General features: G+C 32.4%; 1 protein-coding gene across 3 annotated transcripts; it reads right to left on the reverse strand.

Annotated features, from left to right (window-relative positions):
- Nucleotides 1-60: 60 nt before the first annotated feature.
- Nucleotides 61-21,524, reverse strand: LOC148605455 (ubiquitin carboxyl-terminal hydrolase 38-like). 3 transcript variants are annotated; one of them, XR_015916232.1, is made up of 9 exons: nt 21,392-21,524; nt 12,695-13,629; nt 11,417-11,518; nt 9,459-9,617; nt 8,551-8,744; nt 8,029-8,122; nt 5,632-6,840; nt 4,521-5,130; nt 61-4,293 (listed from the first exon to the last, which is right to left on the reverse strand). XR_015916232.1 is itself a non-coding variant. In XM_088551130.1 (8 exons), the coding sequence occupies exons 2-8, from the start codon at nt 13,613-13,615 to the stop codon at nt 4,957-4,959; spliced, it is 2,853 nt and encodes a 950-aa protein (XP_088407256.1). In that variant the 5' UTR covers nt 13,616-13,629; nt 21,392-21,524; the 3' UTR covers nt 61-4,956. The 3 variants fall into 3 exon arrangements, 2 of the variants coding, with proteins under 2 accessions (XP_088407256.1, XP_088407257.1); XM_088551130.1 differs by having other exon boundaries at nt 61-5,130; XM_088551131.1 differs by lacking the exon at nt 21,392-21,524 and adding an exon at nt 21,026-21,374 and having other exon boundaries at nt 61-5,130.
- Nucleotides 21,525-21,554: the final 30 nt, after the last annotated feature.

Raw genomic sequence — 21,554 nt, forward strand, 5'->3', positions numbered from 1 at the left:
TGTTGTGCTTTTTTTTTTTGTCCATCAATTATTTCAGTTCCACAGATTGTAGAAGAAATGTGTCCTTTGGGCATATTTTTTTGCCTGCTTAAACATGTGATAAAAAGAAAGAATAATCAATGAAACCAAGATTTGAGCGGAAATCAAAAGAATATCTTCCAGAATAAAAACAAGACAGGGAAAACAGACACACACAACTAAGAACATGAAATAACTAAAATAACTTTACAAAGAAAAGAAATTAAGTGAGCAACCCATACTGCACTAATAACTGACCAGGTCACCAGTAGGTAAGGGTGCTCTGCTTTTCTAAAACACCTGCCAAGTTGATCATAATCAAAGTGCTGTCAGCACTGGAGGTTTTTTATTCTGGTGAAAATTGTAGCATGGACAAAAACAGGGGTCACACTGGTCTTCACCAATGTTGCAATTTGTGATTTTTTATTTTATCTGGCGACAAAAATAACCAATTGGTGTTTTTCTTGGCGCCTAGGTTTTGTATTTTAAAATTGACAAGAAGTTTATCAGCAACCGATATTCTAATTAAACAATTGTGTTGACACCTGGTCAAAGTCAATTGACCATGACCAATTTACAACTGAAGCCAATTAAAGATAATTAGACCAGGCGACAGTGACTGACAATATTCTCAGAGGAGGAGTCAATCAAATGTATATATTATTGAGCCAATCAAAACTCTAATCATCTGGTCAAATGTAAACACAATTATTGCCATGTGCACGTGGCTACATACATGTACAAGCTTCACAGCCCTGTGATACATTCAGAAACAGACTTACCTAACAACACAATAAGTTAAATCCAATTAACATTTCGAAATGAAAGAATTGGTCAAAGAAAATGGATGACATTTGTTTACACTTTTGCCACATGACTTTTTTTGGCGGAAAAATTGGTAATCAAATAGAATGGGGATTCCCAAAATCTAATTAAGGAAATACTACTCAGATATCAAAATAATTAAACAGGGACACAATTAATGGTCCATGGTACAAAATGTCGTTTACTAAAAATTTTATCCCTTGAAAAAATGAATCAAGTATGTTAAAAATAAAAAAAAAAACAAATTATATTGTAAGATAAATTAGGCCATAAAGGACGAAGGTGAACATGTTATAAAATCAGGGACTATGATATGAGAATAGTTACATAAAGTCCTTGATAGAAGTAAAATACCTGTTTCTGGAGTAATACTACATTATTTCATGCATATGAAAGTGACAGACTAGAGCTGAAAACCTGCTTTATACATGCATCAAGAGTAAATCTTGGTACATGCATGGATGTCATGAATATTGAGAAGTTATTTTGATGAATTGACAAAGATAGTTCATCAGTAGACTTAATACTATCATATATTTAGCACCCTTCGGCTCTAATTTCTGAAAATTGGCAACAAAAAATGGCAGCTGGCGATTTTTCTGGCGACAGAATTTTGGAAGCCAGAGCAGCCACTGCAAAAATTTTGAAGATTAAATGATGTAAAATAAAATTACGATCATACAACTGTATTTTTCAAATCTAATATCAGGAACTGCTTTTTCCCTAATATGTATAAACTGAATATCATTCCATACTTATGATTCAACTTCACACACAAATACAAATTTTGTTCCATTTCCTTTTTCCTAAATTTTTAAAACTGCCCAAAAACTATATTAACAGATTATTTATTATACAATGTACCAATTTCTCCTTAACAAAACAATTTCCTCGATGAACATAAGATTTAAAAAAACTTGGCACTTTCATCAATTTGAATTTTCCCGCCAATTTTACTTGGTTAAAATCAGTGACAAATGGACGGATTTGACTGATAAGTGTGTAAAATGGAACATGGTTAACACATTATATGCTTCTTAACACATTACTACATGAACTAAATTTATAAAATGCAAATTTATTTCTTAATATCTTTCAAGGCCTAAAAAGGAGTCCCTCAAATTTTCAGTTGATATGAAGACTAGATCTCAATTCTATTTGCAGAAATAATAGAATATTATTGAGCTGAATAATCACAAGAAACATATTTACTGGTTATAAAAGAGGTATTGAATTATCCCTGAGGAATTACATTTGGACTATATTTTTGTGTAGTGTTCAGAAATAGTTGGAAAGTTCCAGTGATAGACCAGTGACATAAGGATAAATCAAAAACCTAAAACTCCAGAGGAAAGAAAAAATATGACATGGTGAACAAATTTGAATGACTGCAGTATAACCTCCTATGGCAGATACTTCATGCATAACAGGACAAGAACATCACATGAATCAGACTTAGTTTTTCTCGAGTCTTTTACGGAATAGACCTAAGTAAAGGGACACAACTCTTTAAAATCATCAGAACGTTTGTATTAATGCTCTTTATATCAATCTCATGTAAGCATCAAAGTAACTTGGATTGATTTCATTCTGTTTCAAAAGAAAGCTTGAAAGGCTTAGGTGAAATTGAATATGATACAAATATATCACTGACTTCAAGAGTTATGACCCTTACCCCAGGTCTACCTCCTTAAGATTTAATGTACAAGCTCACAGAATCAACAGCCTTTGGGTATTCACCACTTAAATACATTATTCTGACTTGGAGCTAGCCAGTCTATATACTGTCTGCTTGGCAGAGAAGTAGTGACTACCAATTTTAAGTCCGGTGTAACTTGGCCAGGGATCTTATCCACAGCCTCCTAGACTAGAGGAGAGCACAAGACCACAGAGGCCTTAACTGTGTATTCTGCTATTTAAAAGGGTACATAGTGTTTTTTGTACACTAAACATCTGTCTTAGATCTCTCTGCATATTTTTTGCAGGAAAATAGTTCTTGTCGATTTGTGTAATTCTAACACATCCTTTCTTATTATCTTTCATCTTAATACAGGAAATAATAGCACAAAAGAGAAATATCACAGTCTTTTTAGTTTTATATGATGCACCGAATAAACAATAAACTAACAAACATAATGCTTAGAGAATCACTTTGTGTGTAAGTATCAATACAATGTCTTGAGATATATGTATGTAAAATGTGTTGTACAAAGGTATAGGGGCATTAGGCTATGAATATTGCCTAAAAATATCAACATAGTTGTACATGTAATAACATACAAATGCTCATAACATAGTAAAATAATAATTGTAGCATTAGTTCAGTGTAATTACATCATAATTGTGCCACAATTATAGAATATTTAACAAAAAATGCTGACAATTGTAAATTCTGTTGGGTTTTTTTGACATATTAATATCAAGAAAACTATGTCCACACCAATGAAACAAGTTTATATTTTCATATATAATAAACTATAAATAATGAATGTATTCACTAAATATGAAGATGTTTCCTGGGTGTGGAAACAATTTCCTTGCCAAAAATATGACCAGAAAATGGCCAAAAAGTACAAAATTGACAAAATAAACTTCAAGCAATTTGTCTGTCCCTTTAAAATGTAAGAATTATCTTAAGTCTTTATTTCTTCTAATTTGTGATGTGTTCAAGTCTTCAAATTCATAATTATCATTTCAACACTTCATGATTAATTTCCAGTTATAATTTAGGCCAATGAGACTCTATATTGTCCCTTCTAAAAAAAAAAAAAGATGAAAAGGCATTTTTTAGAACCAGACATAGTTTGATACAAACACATCTATGTGGAATTATTTATATATCTACATGTAAAATAAAAGTTACCATATAGATCAGCAGATTTATAGACATGCCAGACAAATCCAGAGGAATATTCTTCTTTTCAATATGAAATTTTAAAACATTGAAAAATATTCTTCATCATTTGTAAATCACATAAATTATCTACACAGTAGAAAAAGAAAATAATTGCTCAGCACAATTCTAAAAGAAAGTACATAGTATAAATACCCCAATTTGTTTTATTTTTAAAGAAAATAATGTAAAGTTCAAAACAAGAAACAAAATTTGCTCAGCAAAAACATCAATAGGTTATGCACTTTTGTATGCTAGGGTACCTTGCTTATTTTAGATCAGAAAAGTTTTTGTTTCACAGATAAAAAATTTGGGGTAGTGTTCAACTCAAAATGTCATTGATTACTGTCAGAGAAAATTAGGCAGAAGACATGTTAACATACATTTTGGTAGATAAACCAATTGAGGTATAATCCTTTCTGATAAAAAGGTAACACATTAATAAGCATTGCTGAGCATACATCACAAATAAAGTACCAGTATATACATAATAAAACACCAAAACTAAATTACATTTGACTAGATAACAAAACTTGAGAAAGTTTACGGAGGTAGACCTAGGGTAAGGGACATAACTCATGAAATCAGTGATTGTATCACATTTAATTTCACTAAAGTCTTTCAAGCTTTCATTTGAAACAGAATGAAATCAGTCCAAGTTACTTTGATGCTTACATAAGATTAATGTAAATTCTGAATACAAACATTCCAATGATTTGTAAGAGTTGTGTCCCTTACCCTAGGTCTACCTCCTTAAAGCAACTTGCATACTTTTTCAATAGACTGTACATTTGCTGGATATTTCAACACAGAGCACTATAACATAAAGGTTTAACTGATATTGTATATATACAGCATGACACATGACAAAAACAAATCAAACATACCCAGTAATAAGAAAGACTGATAAAGTCAAACAAATACAGCATTAACATTTTTATACAAGTACCAAACATAAAATTGCACTGATTGTCATGCTAATGACACCTCCACTTGAAAAAAAAGTTGAAATTGGACAGCAACAAAATTTGCATAAATCACATGCCCCATCAATATAAAGCCACATACAAAATCAGAAATCAATACATCTATTGGAAGTCGAGATAATTGTCACAAATTTCAAATGTGAAGACGGACCATGGTGATGGGTCCATCGGTTTATGGGCAAACAGACTCTTACCTAACCTCTCAATATATTGTACATATTGTTTTTTAGTGTATTAGAAAACAAATCTGTTAGCACTACTGTTAAGACTGTTAAAACTGCTCCCTCCATCCCCTCCCCCACAGCTCCCTGGGGGACCTTGATCGTCATCAGGGTTCCAGTTGAACCAGGAACCAGTATTTGCATCTTGTTTCTGTGTGTTTTTGTTCTTAGCAGCAGCTTCCTGTTCCTAAAAAAAAAACCATCAAATTCTACTTCATTTACAGTATTGTACATTTTAATATTCATGCACTTGTAGATACTCCAATGTGACATAAAATACATTATATTTGCCAATCCAAAATACAAATAAAAAGTTGTATTTTGTGTCTGGTAAAGTTTAGATTGATCTATAACTGCAAATAACTATTTCTAACGTGCAGTATAAAATTTGTTTTCTCTGTGATTTTAATTGGTAAGCGTTTATTCTATTGTATTTAGTTTTAAAAAATGTAATTGCTTTCTTGTTTTTTTCAAGTCTTCAAAGCTTTTACAAATATTTAAAATGCTATTACATGTACATGTATGTCCAAGGACTCAATGGAAGCAATATAAGTTTTCTTCCATGCAATCCTAAATTTCTTGAAACTCTCTGTAATTTCTTTTCTTCTCTTACTAACCCCTTCCAAAGAAAACTGGCTAATGAACTGCTCATTGACCATAAAATAATAAAAGATGTACATTTTTTTACCTGAAGAAAGAATGTATTATCCTTAGTGACCAGGGCTCTCAGGTCTGCACTTAGAGGAGGATCTACTTCAGAGGTATGGAGGGATTTATTCAAATCAATACCCTCTCCCTCAGCCTGGGTTGGGCTTATTTTCTTATACAGCAGAATGTATGGAGTGTCTTTTGTGAACCTCTGAGAAACATTATTAAAAGAGCTGAAATGTGCATGAGAGACGGAGCTGTCATTGAAAAGGTACCATTTATTTTGTAGAAAGTCTATGTCATCTTCATTTCGGCAGTTTTCAATAGAATCACAGTAAGCTTCTGGGTTTGAAAAAAGTGAATGTCTTGCATAGCAATAATAATGTCCACTTTCTGAAGAAATACCTGAATGAACTATAACACCATATAAACTGTAAATTTCTCCTGACGCTGTATTTGTACCAACACCACATTCATTGAGTTTATTGTTTATCACAGATTTAAGGGACTTCTGCTGGTTTGCATCTGTTTCATTTTCTCTGTCATCACATGTAGTTGGTAACACCAAAGTTCTAGGATATTTAACATCCCGGAATATTTTTGTACGAGCCCTTCTCTTAGGGTCATAAGAAAATCTGAGCAATGTAAAGATTAAATTATCAGGCACTTTTTTCAATCTTATTTTTCTCACTGCATCCTGAAGTTCATTACATTTTTCACAGAAGTATTTATTATCACCAGTCAAATTTTCAGGTTTTAAGTAAAATTGTACTAAATCATTCAAGTGTAATTTAGCAGGTAAAGTTTCATCTTTTCCATCCCCATCTGTATCACCACTTCCTGAAGACTGATCAGGTTTTTTCACCTTACCATTCCCACCAGCTAATGCCTTCTGAGATGCCCCATACTCCGGAAATGCTAACGGTATATCAGTAAACATTTCAGCTCGAGAAGATTCATTTTTACAATTCAAGCAAATGTATGTAGTGACAACTTCACCACCAAAACTATCTTCTATCACTGAAGAGCTCTCCATAGATTCACCAGCCTCACTTTCAGTTGCTGTTGTTTTTGGTTCTCTGACTGTAATTGCCTGGCTTAATTTAGTTTTTTTAACAGCAGTTTTCTCTTCTTCATGGATTTGATCAAGTAAATATTTCAGAAACTCTGAGCAATCTTGTTGATGCCCTGTTGTAAACCATGGAGGTCTCGACACATTCAGAAAATTAAGTGGTGCATAGGCTGGCCTCTGTAAAAGACATACCAATTACATGAAGTGTAAAATACTGATAGCAAGACAAAAAGAATACCACTATTAAACTGTGAAGTTGGGAAATACACATCTGTTGAATGGTCATGAGGAGGACATTTAATTTATTACCCATATATACCTATTTTTACCTTAGACAATGCCTCAGGTAATAGTTGATATAAAGGGGAAATAAATTTACTATTCCCAGATTGAACACTTCACAAATGTTTTATCATAACCAACCATTGCATAATCTTCGAAAAATGCAAATTGTGCAACCATGGAGAATGTTGTTTGTTGTCAGATCATGCTGAAACATATTTTAATGATGAAAAGGATAAAGATTAAGAACATTTTAATCTGAATTGCCAATAACAATGGGAGCAGTGATGGAATTTAGAGGGAAATACCTGCTAAATGTAAGTTAAAATTTCAATTTTCTAGCAGAAATTATCTACACTTGCTAAAATCTGCAAGTGGAATTCAAATGTATTATAAGCTCAGTTCAGAAATAAACCAAGAAACTTAGATTTAGCTCAGTGTAAATTTGCATTATCAGCCTAATTTAACTACTGGAAAAAAAATATTTCAAATCTAGAACAAAAATGGGAAATGTGAGTATGGCTCTTTTAATAGTATAATAACTGTTGACCATGTAAACAAAACAAACAAGACCTTTTGGAGTAATTAGTTAAAATGTTATACTTGATTCACTATAGAAATTACTGTAGAAGTATAAAATTTTCATAGCATACTAATTTTTTCGCATTTTCACACTAAAATCTCCTCATATCTACTAAGTGGTTTAGATTAAATTGTGCTCACAAGGTTCTAATATGTATGAAATCCTACGGTTTGATTATCTCAATATGAAGGTATAGGAAAATTATCTTTCTTCATGTATAACTTACATAATTATGATGCAAAAATTTCAACAAAATCCATTGAATGGTCTGGAAAGAGTTTCACTTGCAAGATAACATACCTGCAGACAGACAGACAGACAGACAGGGTGATAAATATATACTTTTTTTTTTTATAAAAGGAGGGTTTTCTGATAAAATGTAGTTTTATAAAAACAATTTTTTGTGTTCAAAGACAGATTTGTACATCAAAAGGAAGGAGGGCTGATGCACCTCTCTATTTTAAGCCTAGCTGGAACACTATATTTTTATTCTTACAAACCTGAGTATAGCTAAGGAAAGCAAACAGTTGTTGTAGCTTTACTGTAACTTTCTTCTCTGTAGAATTAGGAAGAGTCAATATACATCTTCTAAATCTAAAAATAATTAACAAAATCGCTGCATTTATAAAATGAAACTGTAAATTTTTTCCAATAAATAATGTCACATCAAGATGTTGAACTAATAACTATTAACATCGAGAAAGTTGATAAAACCAACTGCATTAATGTTGCCTTCTCCTGTATACCTGTACATTTATCTTGAATGGTGCAGCCAGAAAAGCAGAAAATAGTTACCCTTCCAGAGCACCTTTGGGTTGCTACTTTATTCAAAGCTGATCTCTTGTGTTACATTAATTTTTTTTTCCAGTAGCTATATGTAATCATTTCTTATATGTAAACTCTCTTCAAGGTTACAAATTTTGGATTACCAGGTCTTAAAAAATAACATGCAATTCTTCTGCAATGGAACATTTTATATTTTGGCAAGTTGCTTACAATATAATGTCAGTGGACTCACATACCCATCTGCCATGAACAATGCCTGAACAATACTGTTCATAAAACATGTGTTTCCCAGATTATGCAGTCCTGTTTTGCCTGTCTCTGACCTCTGGGTGATCTTCATTACATAGTTTTTGTTTCCTGTTTTCTGATTAGTCCATCTGTTTTTTGCCAATTTCTTCTGGATTTCATCTGAACTTGGTGGTGGAAAATCCTTAAAATATCCAATGATAATTTATTTAAGAAAATATTCAATTCTAGAAAACGACTTTCATTTCACTATCATTTTTTTTCTTTTTACACTTACATGCACTTTTACACATTGAAACTACATTAAACTTTCATCAAACAGTTTTTCATTATTTTCATACATGCTCAGAATGTAATTAATTTTTTTAAAACATAAAAATCATTTTATGTGGGCACTGCAAAATGCCTTTTTGCAGACCTTTCATTAAGAGGCAATGCCAGGTACTTTTACCCTTCTAAGCCACTAAAAGGTACTCCCTGAATTTTAAAATTTCATACATTTTTTATAAAGAAAATGAAGAAAGGTACCTCATACAAAACAAAAAATACCTGTATTGCAAAAAAATAATGAAAACTATGTTTTTGAGCTAATTTTCTTGGTAGGTTCAATTAGTACTTCTGTAAGGTAAGTGCAACTCTCTTCTGTAAAAATTCTGACAGTGTCCACTGTAAATTGTTTCATTTAACTTGCAGAAGTATCATACAGTTCAGATATTAGCACAAAAGGGTCTTTTAACAAAGAGTTTCTAATTCTAGCCTTTTTTATGCAAGTGTATTTTGATATGTAAAAGATAAGGAATGATTTTAAAAAGTTCCAATTCCAATGTGATTAACAGATATATGCAATACATGTCACACTTGTTGCTATGGTAACATATATACACTAAATGCAACTAACCTTTATTACTTCTAGAACGGGATCATAAAGATTAGGGTAACCAGCATGGTGGAATATACAGCAGTGAATAAGGTAAGCCAATTTGTAGGCACAGTTCTGACTGCTAGCAGAATTTTCTTTCATCAGAGCTGACATTACTTTCTGTACTTGCGGCAAAACCTAAAAATTTACATGTAATGATAGAGTTAAGTTTACAAAATGTATGTCAGGTTTGTGAGTGAATAGTCCAATTTTACATGTACAGAAATTCTGGAAAAACTGTTTAATTTTTTAATTTCAATCTAAACCTATCTGAAATTTATTATTTTTTCTTTCAGACTCTCATTCAGAGAAATTTACACCCAAAATTGCAAATGGTGGCATTCAACCCACATGAATGACTTTAATCCTACATGTACATGTAATCCCAATTCAAAATTATTTAAAATGCATTTATTTTTTTTTTCTTTAGAATCTCACTCAGTGAAATTGAAACCTGGAATTGACATTGTATACAGGGGACACTCAGTATGACACAGTTGTCAATTTCAGTATACAAAGTAAATAATGGACTACTAATAACTTTCAGAATTGTTGTTTTGAGTATATGCTGAAAATGAATGAAGACTCCAAGTAAATGAGTTACAAATGTAATACCATATCACGGCTCCTCCCTTTGTCAAAACGATGGATTGTTTAAGATATGCACATGTACATGGAATTTATACAGTTGTAAAAACTTATCACTGAGGCTGTAGAATGTGAACAACTGATTATAATAAATAAAAAAGACATATGCTAAATAAATTGTATTCTGGTATAAATAGGAAACCTATTGTAATTATTATCAAGAGAAATCAGTATTCTAGGCTTCATACAAATGTTACATGGTAAGTAACACAAGGTTTTTTTTAGACTAAGTACATGTTATTTCTTGATTTACACATGGACAAAATATATACTGGTCTGTGTTTTCATACAGAATCAATATCGCTTTGCTGTGAATACTTCAAAACATTCATTTATAAATTATTGCAATGATGTCATAAAATTTTCATGTTCAATCTTGTTTGGCTGCTCTTTAAAAAATCATGTTTGCTGTTCTCCTAATCAGTAAATCCATAGGCATATGTATTGTAAGTACTGCATGTTGATAAAAAAAAAATGTAGTCTGGGAAAACTAAAAAAGTGAATACCCCCACTATCATCATTTATGAGGAGATTAAAATAATGCTAAACCCTCATGTTGGGTTATTTCCCTTTGAAGGCACTGGACAATAGCTATTTTCCTTTATGCACATCTACATATGAAGCCTAAAATTTCATCAAAATCTATTGAATGCTTATTACATGTACAATGTAGGATTAACATGTTAGAACACTTACATTGTATTATTTCTGTTAGGAGGCATCAGAAGAAAAATTTACAATGTAAGTACTTACGATATATAGTACAGAAAGAGACATACCAAGTGACTAGTCTGATCACAGGCATGGTGTTGTATCACTTTTAGAGTGGCGGTAAATATTTTCTTAGTCTTTAAAGATACTTTCATACTTTTTTCTGTATTTATTGCTCGAACGTTAAACCCCAACAATCAATCAATCATTTTCTGTATTTAAAGTGGTAGAGCTTACCACTCATAATACAAAAGAAAGTAACAAAAAATCTCTTATAGAAAAAAAACTATTGAGAATCACACTACAAGTGGTACACCACCATGTCAGTGTTCAGTCACAGTATGTCTCTTTCTGTACTGTATGTGGACAGACAGGGTTTCTACATGAGCCTGATGTATCGTTAGCTGGGATTATTAAATACATAATTAAAAGATTTTATGCATGTTTCAATACAACAAAAAACATGTAGCTAAAATTATAAATTTAGGAAAGTTTTTTTTTTCAGGGTAATAAGATATACAGCAAAGAAAGATTTTTACATATTGTCCTCATCTTCCATTTAAATTACTTTTTTATACCTTATGGAAAGGCTCTGGAGAGTGCTGGAAACTGAGTAACATTTGAGTCAGTACATTCATACTTCCTTCACGCACAGCTGGAACTTCTAATACTTTGAAAACCTGGGAAAAAATAATCATAAGATCATTTACAATACCATGAAAACCAAAGAAGAGCATAAGTATGGAAAGAATCTTTTAGCACCTATGACTACGACTATGATTATGATTATGACTATGATTTTATTCTCATTAACTATGACATAGTTACAGAGAAAATAACATGTATACAAAATACAGATATGAATGCATGTGTGGAAATACATGTACATGAATACAGTTACCTAACCAGGAGGATAATGACAGTAGATATATATTTTATAAATCTACACAATTTTTTCTAGTTCAACTAAATTATGGGATAAGAACTGGTTAAACATAACGACAGGAAAGATATTTCTTCCTTTCATTTTGAAAATAATTACATGATAGTATGTTATGGAACTCATCACCGATGTCGGGGGGGTCGCAGAGGTGACACAATCTATCCGCTCTTGGAATGTTATGCCACCTACCCACCTCCACCAGCAGTCGATGATTTCCACATCTAAACTTACACGATGTATATACATGTATATTCAAAAACCAATTACACATTTAGATATTTCTTTTGAGTTTATAGCCATACACAAATGTACATTTTTAAATTCATTTAAATTGCACCAGAGTGTGAAACTAATTTTTCACCAGTGTACCTATGCAAATATTTCAGTAATGTATAACAAAGTATACCTAAGTACAAAAGAAACATATCCTCTAACTAAACTAATCATCACTGAACATTTCTGAATAACAAAAAAAGTAGTAAGTATATTTATAATAGTAAGTAGTGAATTGTAAATTTATATATAAAAAAAAGAGGGTTCACTAAAATGAGAATAATGAAAGTAAAAATTCATAACAGTTAAGCCAGTGACACAAATTTATATAGGAAAGCTTTTATGAAAAAGAATGGGAAAGTAAGATAGTTTTATGCCAGAAAAACCTTTTTTCCAATGTTAAAATTGAGCATATTTCACTTTTTTTTTCAATAAACTTGCTAAATTGACTACTTAATTTATAGTGCTTTCAAAATGTAAGTGACCACTTGCAAACATTTAACTGGCGCAAATAAGTTGTGGCAGAAAATGACACTAACTAGATACAAATAGGTAACTCCAATGAGTAAGGCCATTCAAACTAAAATTTTTGATCTCAGGCTATTTTCACTTTATGTTTTCTATCACTTTTTACACAAACCTGCTCTATTTTGGTTTCAGTGACAGAGATGAGAACTGTAAATCTTTTCTCTGCAGCAAGACTTTGTAGAAATCCATTAATCCAAAGACTGACATTCTGAGCTGTAGGCCACTGCAACCAATCAATAATTCTGTTCAAGGCCATAGTCATGCTATCATCGTCGATTTTACTCTCAAAAACAGCAAATTTTATTACAACTCCGATCATCTCTTTTGGAATATGTTGGACAATGGCACCTAAACAAAAAGGCATATCAACTTTTGAGTCAGAAATCAGTCTGAAGACTGTCTTCAATGATTCAAGGATGAAGTTTGAATCTGTTTGACTCCATAAAAGGCTAATAAATCGGAAAATAATCTCTGAGCCTTGGTAATATTCAACAATTCTTCCTTCAGGGGGACTACTTAGTGCAACACTCTGCACCATGCTATTGCAAAATTTAGAAGTAAAATCTCCTTTAGGAATGCACTGTTTGTAAGATTTCAAGAGTCCTACAAAATTAGCAGTCCCAATAATAGATGGGTGCGCTTGAACATAATTAATTGCCATAGCTTCTACCACAGGTAAATGATTGTTTAGGCCCAAGGGCTGTAGAAGTTGAAAAGATTCTTTGATTAGCACAGGAATATTGTTTTCTCTTAAGCATTTCTTTGACAACAAGCCAATCAAATACTCTCGACTAAAAAACTGTTCATAAGTGGTAAGATTGCTTTTTATCCACGCTTTCAGAACATTTAATCCTTCCTGTGCGGCAAAATCACTTTCATTTTCCAAATACCAATTAATGGTAAGTTCAAAGACAGACTTGATTGTTCCTGCTGTATGCGGTTGAGCTCCTTTGTCAGCAATCTTTTTCAAAAGTTGCTTCTTTAAATGTTCAGGATGGTTTGAGGCTAGAATTCCCTTCAGTATTACATCCATGTCTCTATAATGGCCTAAAAAAATACAAGAAAAACTTAAATGCAGGAATGTTTTTAAAAACACTCCATGGAACCTAAACAAAAAGTGTAAACATGCAATTTCTGAAGGAGAACTAATTTTTCTAAATCAGAGTTAGAAATATATGTAGTTGCCTGCCCATCAGCCCAAGGCTAATTTTAGCAAACATTTATATAGCCATATAGTAAATATATCGAAAAATTTTATTCAGGACTGGCTAGACTTTGAGTGAGTTCCCTACCCTGCTAACATCAAATATAAACATGCCTTTACATGTTGCATTTGAACATTTAATTGGTCAAAAATAACCTTCTGTTGTTCTGCTTTGGATATAAAAAATGTAGGTTTATGTAAAAAAATTTGTTGCTATTCATTTCTTCTTCAAAGAAAGTAATATCAGAATCGTCTGAACACTGGTATGTGACATTTCATTTACTTACATGTACATGTTTGACCAAACTTGCATTGTAGTGGCGAGCTGCTATTGAACATGTATATGACCTACATGTATATAGTAAGGCTTTTAACCCATATGCCTGAATAGGAAACTGGGTAAGGTTCAATTTGAACCAATTATTTCATGTAAACTTCCCGTTCTCATACAAGTACATATAAGAAACACACATAGAACACATGTATGATATTTAAGAGGTACATTTTATCTTGTATGAAGCTAGAACTATGACGCTATGGCGGTAAACATGGCACAGATCTGCAGCATAACGTGGAGTATTATATATAATTATGCAAATCATATGCAAATATAAAGTACTGAAGTTACGATTGCAATTAGTCCCTAACAATATTAGCGACTTAAAAATCATTGAGAAGTAATCAGCAGATCAGGGTTGTCAAGTAGACAGCTAATCATTTTTAGTGATTAAATTGTGTTACACAATTGATTTGATAATAAATCCCCTTCAAATGACATTAATGGAATGAAGGAAAGATGTGCTTACTGTTTCAAATAGTAGAAATACTTTTGAATTCTCATTTATTTCTAGAAATAAAACTTCAGAATTTCAATTAGGCAGGGTTCTCCCCAGGATTTTCAGACGGCGCTGTATTTAGCGTGCCACGACATTAATATGTCTCGTGTCGAAACGTACCACTTTGTATTTAATGTATTATATAAAGATTGATCAGTGTATTAAAATTGTTTAATAATAGATTTGAAAGAATCCCAACAAACAAGAGGCTCCCAGGAGCCTGAATTGCTCACCTGGTTAAAGTTTGTCTTTCAAAGGTAATAAATTTAACAAGGCGATGTCCAACAATTTTGACTCAAGAAGATTTGATAGGACTTATCATAAGGATCATCATCAACTGAAAGACTTTGGCTAAACCTAACAGTTTTGAGATGCATGCAAAAAACTACTGTCTGACCCCTCTGTTCTATTTTTAGTAATGGGAGCCATGTTTTTTGATGGATAAAAAATCCCCACATTAGTTCTATGCAGGATATCACAAAGAACATTCATACCAAGTTTGATTTCAATAGGTCAAGTAGTGTAAGAGGAGATTTTTGAAAGAAATAACATTAAAAATAGCAAAAATCGTTGAAAAAGGGCAATAACTCCAACATGGCTTAGTTCTCACTAACCACTTCTAACGTTTCCATTACTTTACATGTTAAAAAAGTAATTTTCAAAGTCTCACTGTGAAATCCCAGGACAAATGACATCTTAAAGTTGCATACCGTTGCGAAGCTTGGAAAATAAGGCTTCCAAAATCATTATGCTAATGGTACGACGATAGTAGAAATTCTTCACAAAATTTACTTGAATAAATAATACTGAAAATCCACATTTTTACCTGTTCTGCTAACTGACAGCATGGAGGCAAATTACTCACACATGTAAACAATATTCATACACTTTTGTAGTTAATTACATATATGATTTTAAAGTACACATTCTCAGCTTCATTTTGACTACTTTTAATCATAATACACACAAATAATGCACTTACAATGCATATGCCTAGGTTCAGTGTGTTTTTGGTACTACATAGGGGTGACCATTTGACCCGGAAGTGGTTAATGAGACCTTAAAAACATTTTATGAGTTTTTATGTTTTTCCTTTTTTACATTTTATGAAAGCTTGTGGTATTGTGAGTCTAATAAGACCAAAACTATCAAAATCAGAAATAGGACTACAAAGAAATGGTCATTTTTATATCATGCCCCTCAGTGATATTTTCCCTAAATTACTAAAAAATCACAATTTTAACTAACTTGTCACACCAAAGTGATACCTATGATAATTCAAGAAGTTGTAATAGCAAATATCATTTATTATTATGAAAAAAGAACAGATTTCAACAATTTATATCATACCTATTTTATTACTGTGTGATTCTAAGTCTGTGCTGTGTGACTATTTGAGTACTTTGAATATCCCAAGCAGTGACGTTGTGTATTTCATGGATGATGTCAAGTTATGAGTCACTGTTACTGATAAAAATCTTGTTGCTATGTTGTTTTTTAAAATACCTTGCACAATGCACCTCTTAAAATATAGCCAGATTACCAATATCACAATACTGATTTTATGGGAAAATGGAAATAATGACCAGGAAAGGCAATTTTCCTCAAATTATGCATTTCTCTGAAATATGCCATAATTTAATTTATGGTCTCACTAACCACTTCTAACGTTTCCATTACTTTACATGTTAAAAAAGTAATTTTCAAAGTCTCACTGTGAAATCCCAGGACAAATGACATCTTAAAGTTGCATACCGTTGCGAAGCTTGGAAAATAAGGCTTCCAAAATCATTATGCTAATGGTACGACGATAGTAGAAATTCTTCACAAAATTTACTTGAATAAATAATACTGAAAATCCACATTTTTACCTGTTCTGCTAACTGACAGCATGGAGGCAAATTACTCACACATGTAAACAATATTCATACACTTTTGTAGTTAATTACATATATGATTTTAAAGTACACATTCTCAGCTTCATTTTGACTACTTTTAATCATAATACACACAAATAATGCACTTACAATGCATATGCCTAGGTTCAGTGTGTTTTTGGTACTACATAGGGGGGGGTGGCCATTTGACCCGGAAGTGGTTAGTGAGACCTTAAAAACATTTTATGAGTTTTTATGTTTTTCCTTTTTTACATTTTATGAAAGCTTGTGGTATTGTGAGTCTAATAAGACCAAAACTATCAAAATCAGAAATAGGACTACAAAGAAATGGTCATTTTTATATCATGCCCCTCAGTGATATTTTCCCTAAATTACTAAAAAATCACAATTTTAACTAACTTGTCACACCAAAGTGATACCTATGATAATTCAAGAAGTTGTAATAGCAAATATCATTTATTATTATGAAAAAAGAACAGATTTCAACAATTTATATCATACCTATTTTATTACTGTGTGATTCTAAGTCTGTGCTGTGTGACTATTTGAGTACTTTGAATATCCCAAGCAGTGACGTTGTGTATTTCATGGATGATGTCAAGTTATGAGTCACTGTTACTGATAAAAATCTTGTTGCTATGTTGTTTTTTAAAATACCTTGCACAATGCACCTCTTAAAATATAGCCAGATTACCAATATCACAATACTGATTTTATGGGAAAATGGAAATAATGACCAGGAAAGGCAATTTTCCTCAAATTATGCATTTCTCTGAAATATGCCATAATTTAATTTATGGTCTCACTAACCACTTCTAACGTTTCCATTACTTTACATGTTAAAAAAGTAATTTTCAAAGTCTCACTGTGAAATCCCAGGACAAATGACATCTTAAAGTTGCATACCGTTGCGAAGCTTGGAAAATAAGGCTTCCAAAATCATTATGCTAATGGTACGACGATAGTAGAAATTCTTCACAAAATTTACTTGAATAAATAATACTGAAAATCCACATTTTTACCTGTTCTGCTAACTGACAGCATGGAGGCAAATTACTCACACATGTAAACAATATTCATACACTTTTGTAGTTAATTACATATATGATTTTAAAGTACACATTCTCAGCTTCATTTTGACTACTTTTAATCATAATACACACAAATAATGCACTTACAATGCATATGTCTAGGTTCAGTGTGTTTTTGGTACTACATAGGGGGTGACCATTTGACCCGGAAGTGGTTATTGAGACCTTAACAGATTAAAACCAAAATTTGACCAGTGATAGATCTCATCATGCTAAACACTTTTATCCACTCAAAATTTAGCTAAACCTAATTGTTTTGGAGATGTATTAAAAAATCTACTGTCTGACCCCTCTGTTCTATTTTTAGTAATGGCGGCCATGTTTTTCAACGAATCAAAAATCCCCACATCAATTTTATGCAGGATACCCCAAGAAACATTCATACCAAGTTTGGTTTCAACTGGTCAAGTAGTGTCAGAGAAGAAGATTTTTGAAAGAAATAACATTAAAAAATAGCAAAAATCATTGAAAAAGGGCAATAACTCCAACATGGTGAAACAGATTAAAGCCAAAACTTGATCAGAGATAGATCTTTTCATGCTGAATACTTTTACCCATCTCAAAATTAAGCTAAACCTAAAGGTTTTGGAGATACATGTCTGACCCCTATGTTCTATTTTTAGTAATGGCGGCCATGTTTTTTCAATGAATCAAAAATTCCCACATCAGTTCTATGCAGGATACACCAAGAAACATTTATATCAAGTTTCGTTCTAATCAGTCAAGTAGTTTCAGAGAAGAAGAGTTTTGTACAATTGTTAATGATGACGACAACAGAAGACAACGGACGCCAAGTGATGGCAATAGCTCACATGGCCTTTGGCCAGGTGTGCTAAAAAGGGGCTTACAAACTTCAATCTAGTACATTGCATGCACATGTTGCTCAACAAAAGCCCTTTAATACTATACCGGTTGTCTCATTCATACATGTATATTGCTACAGTAAAATCTATGCAGTTTGCAAAATATGTCCCGAAAATGTAAATTCGCACATTGTCCTGCCTAAAAACTCCAATGGGGATACACAAAAGTTGGCAAGTTTGTCTGAGATCTCTAAAGTAAACAATAAAAATGCAATTCGATTTTGGGAATTCACAATGTTCTACATCAGAAATTCTGGAAAGGAAAATGAAACTAGAACACGACTTACATTGTACACACCCTATAGGCATGCCTTAAGAGTGGTGTACCACTATGTTGATGATCAGGGTTAGTTTAGGGTTTTTTTAATGTAACATTGCTGCATTTAGGGGTTTTCAAAGGTATGCAAATTGGCAGAAGTAATTCAGTACGTGCTGTACACACTTTTTTTCATGACTGATTTAACATGCCAATCTAAACCACATGCAAATACCATATTGCAAAAAATTTCAGTAAAATTCAGACTTTTAACATGGCAAATCGTTCTGACCCAAACCAAACATACATGTATTAATAACCAAATATAAAGGAGTCCGAGTACCAGGGTTCTCCATGATCTCTTTTTGCATGGCGCTGCGCCATGTGTTATTTTCTTTGCACCATGAATTCAAAACGAAAGCCATGTGTTTATCTTATGTGTGCCATGTATTCAAATTTGCGTCATGCATTACAAATCGGCATTTGTTTCCTGATTACTCTTGCTTATTAATTACCTACATACCTATCATAAACGAAGATGATTGGCGCATGTTTATTCCAACAGTAATATAATGTTTTGATTGGTAATGTCAGGGAGGGGTTAATGTGTTAGGGAGTGAAACGCATGTGTTTACAAATCTCTGACCCGTCAAATTCGCAATTATCACAGTCGGCAAATTTAATATGATTCAAATACGCTGAATGATTTCTACTTTTTTTCTAAATGAATAAAATTTGATAACTTTCATTTAATAAAATATAATATAGAAAGTAGCAAGAGTTGAATTCAATTTGACAAAGACCAATGTGATGGGGAGGGAGAAAGACAATCTTAACTTCATATAACAATGTCTTAACAATTTCGGCATTGATCTGACACAGAAAAGCAATCCAATTTGCTCAACTTTTTGGTAAGGGTGATGGGTCGCTTCCTAAAAGCTCTTAAAATTACCACACCTACATTTTTTTGTACCAGTGGTTTTAATTTCACTAGAGCTGTGGACCTATGGTCAAGCCTAGGGAAGAGAAAACTTTATCTTGGTAAAATTAAGTTAGGCAATACAGACAGAAAGATTTACCATGGTTGATTGTGAATTTCTATGTTGTAGCTTGTGCTTTTAAATCTGTCTCATTCAACTTTATCATACTCAGGCTTAGAATAGAAGGAGAAACAAGTTTTAGATTTTAAAAGTGTGAAGATATGGGAAGGCTTGTAGACTTTTAAATACAACTGTAAGTGACACTTACCTTTTAAATTTACATGTATATGAAAAAATTATTAAACTCAACCATTTTGATAGACTAATGGTACAGAATTCTAGTCACCTCGGCACCTGGTTAAATCGGCATCAGATATAGTCACTACAGCACCTGGTTAAATCAGTACCTATGTTAGTTAAATCGGCACCTGTTTTTCACTGGTCTTATATGTTTGATTAAAAATTCCAAATATATGTTGTAACAATTTTGTTTATATATGTAAAAAAGACTGAAAATTAAAGAAATAAAACCAAATTTAGCAAGAATAGTGAAAGGCCTCTGAGCTTCTGGTATTATTATCTTAAGAGGAGATACCAAATATTGTATAACCTGTGGGAGTGACGCGTCAAATTATGGAATATACAGAGAGAAATAATATTTGTTGAAGGAATACAGTTAACCCTGGATTTGTTTGTACTATCAGTTTTGTGTCACAATGCACTATGAAATAAAGATGGCATATATTTCCAAAAAAATTATTTTATATCATGATATAATATACATATATATATTTAATTCAACACAACTATCTTCCATTCTGTCTTTCTTACTGCTGCCATATTTACATTGACGCTCTCTCTCTCTCTCTGTCTCTAGAGAAGTCTACCATGTGGTATTCTGTTGCTGGGTTGAAATCATTGGAGATGTCACCAATGGTCTCATCTTGAATGGACATTGTGGAAATGTTACCAGATGTTTGGTGTACCACCTATTATTGCCAATTAAATATTGATTACATTTCATTTTATTCTTTTGTGCACATTTCAGATGATTTGTTTGTCTAAAAAAATTCAAATTTTTATTAGGAATACGAAAATTTCATTTCAGACATATGACATAAAATATTTAAGAAGTAGAGGCCGAATTAACCAAAGGCTGGTGCTGATTTAACCAGGTCCCAATTTGACTAGGTGACGCTTTGACTATTTGTGTAGGTGCCGAAATAACCTGGTGCCAATTTGACTTGTACCAATTGTACATGCCAGTGTCAGTGAGTGTGACAAAATATATATATTTTAATTTGACGTGGATTACCTTATTATGTTATTCTAAATTATGATGGGATTTGAGTGTATAAATGTTCATATGTACACAGACAAATTCATGGTGGTGGATATGAAATAGTGAAGAGCACCAACACATACTGTACAGAGCACTAGCAGTACTACCCTATTGGCTTGTATGCGGTTCAGTAACTGCCGTTCCTGTTTGAAGGGGGGTTTGATCCAAATGTAAGGTAATTATGCAAATCACATGCGAATGTAAAGTACTGAAATTACGAGTGTAATAAGTCGCTAACAATATTAGCGACTTAAACATGAGATGAGTCAGAAAGCTTCTGTACATGTACAAAAATGTAGCTCAAGTTCCCGATTAAATAAATATGATCGTTCCGTATACCTTCCTCTTAAGCAGAGAGAAATTCACAGGGTGATCTTATTGTTACGGAACAACATATCATATTCAACTTTGTCGACTCAAAATCGAACCAGGATTCTTTTCTTGAGTTAAACGCAACCTGACTATGAAAATTGTCAAAGCGCTTGGGTGATAATGATTATTT

The sequence above is a fragment of the Perna viridis genome, chromosome 10 (genome assembly GCF_037379345.1).
Source record: "Perna viridis isolate PV_CMFRI_1.1 ecotype Kerala chromosome 10, ASM3737934v1, whole genome shotgun sequence".
Lineage (NCBI taxonomy): Eukaryota > Metazoa > Mollusca > Bivalvia > Mytilida > Mytilidae > Perna > Perna viridis.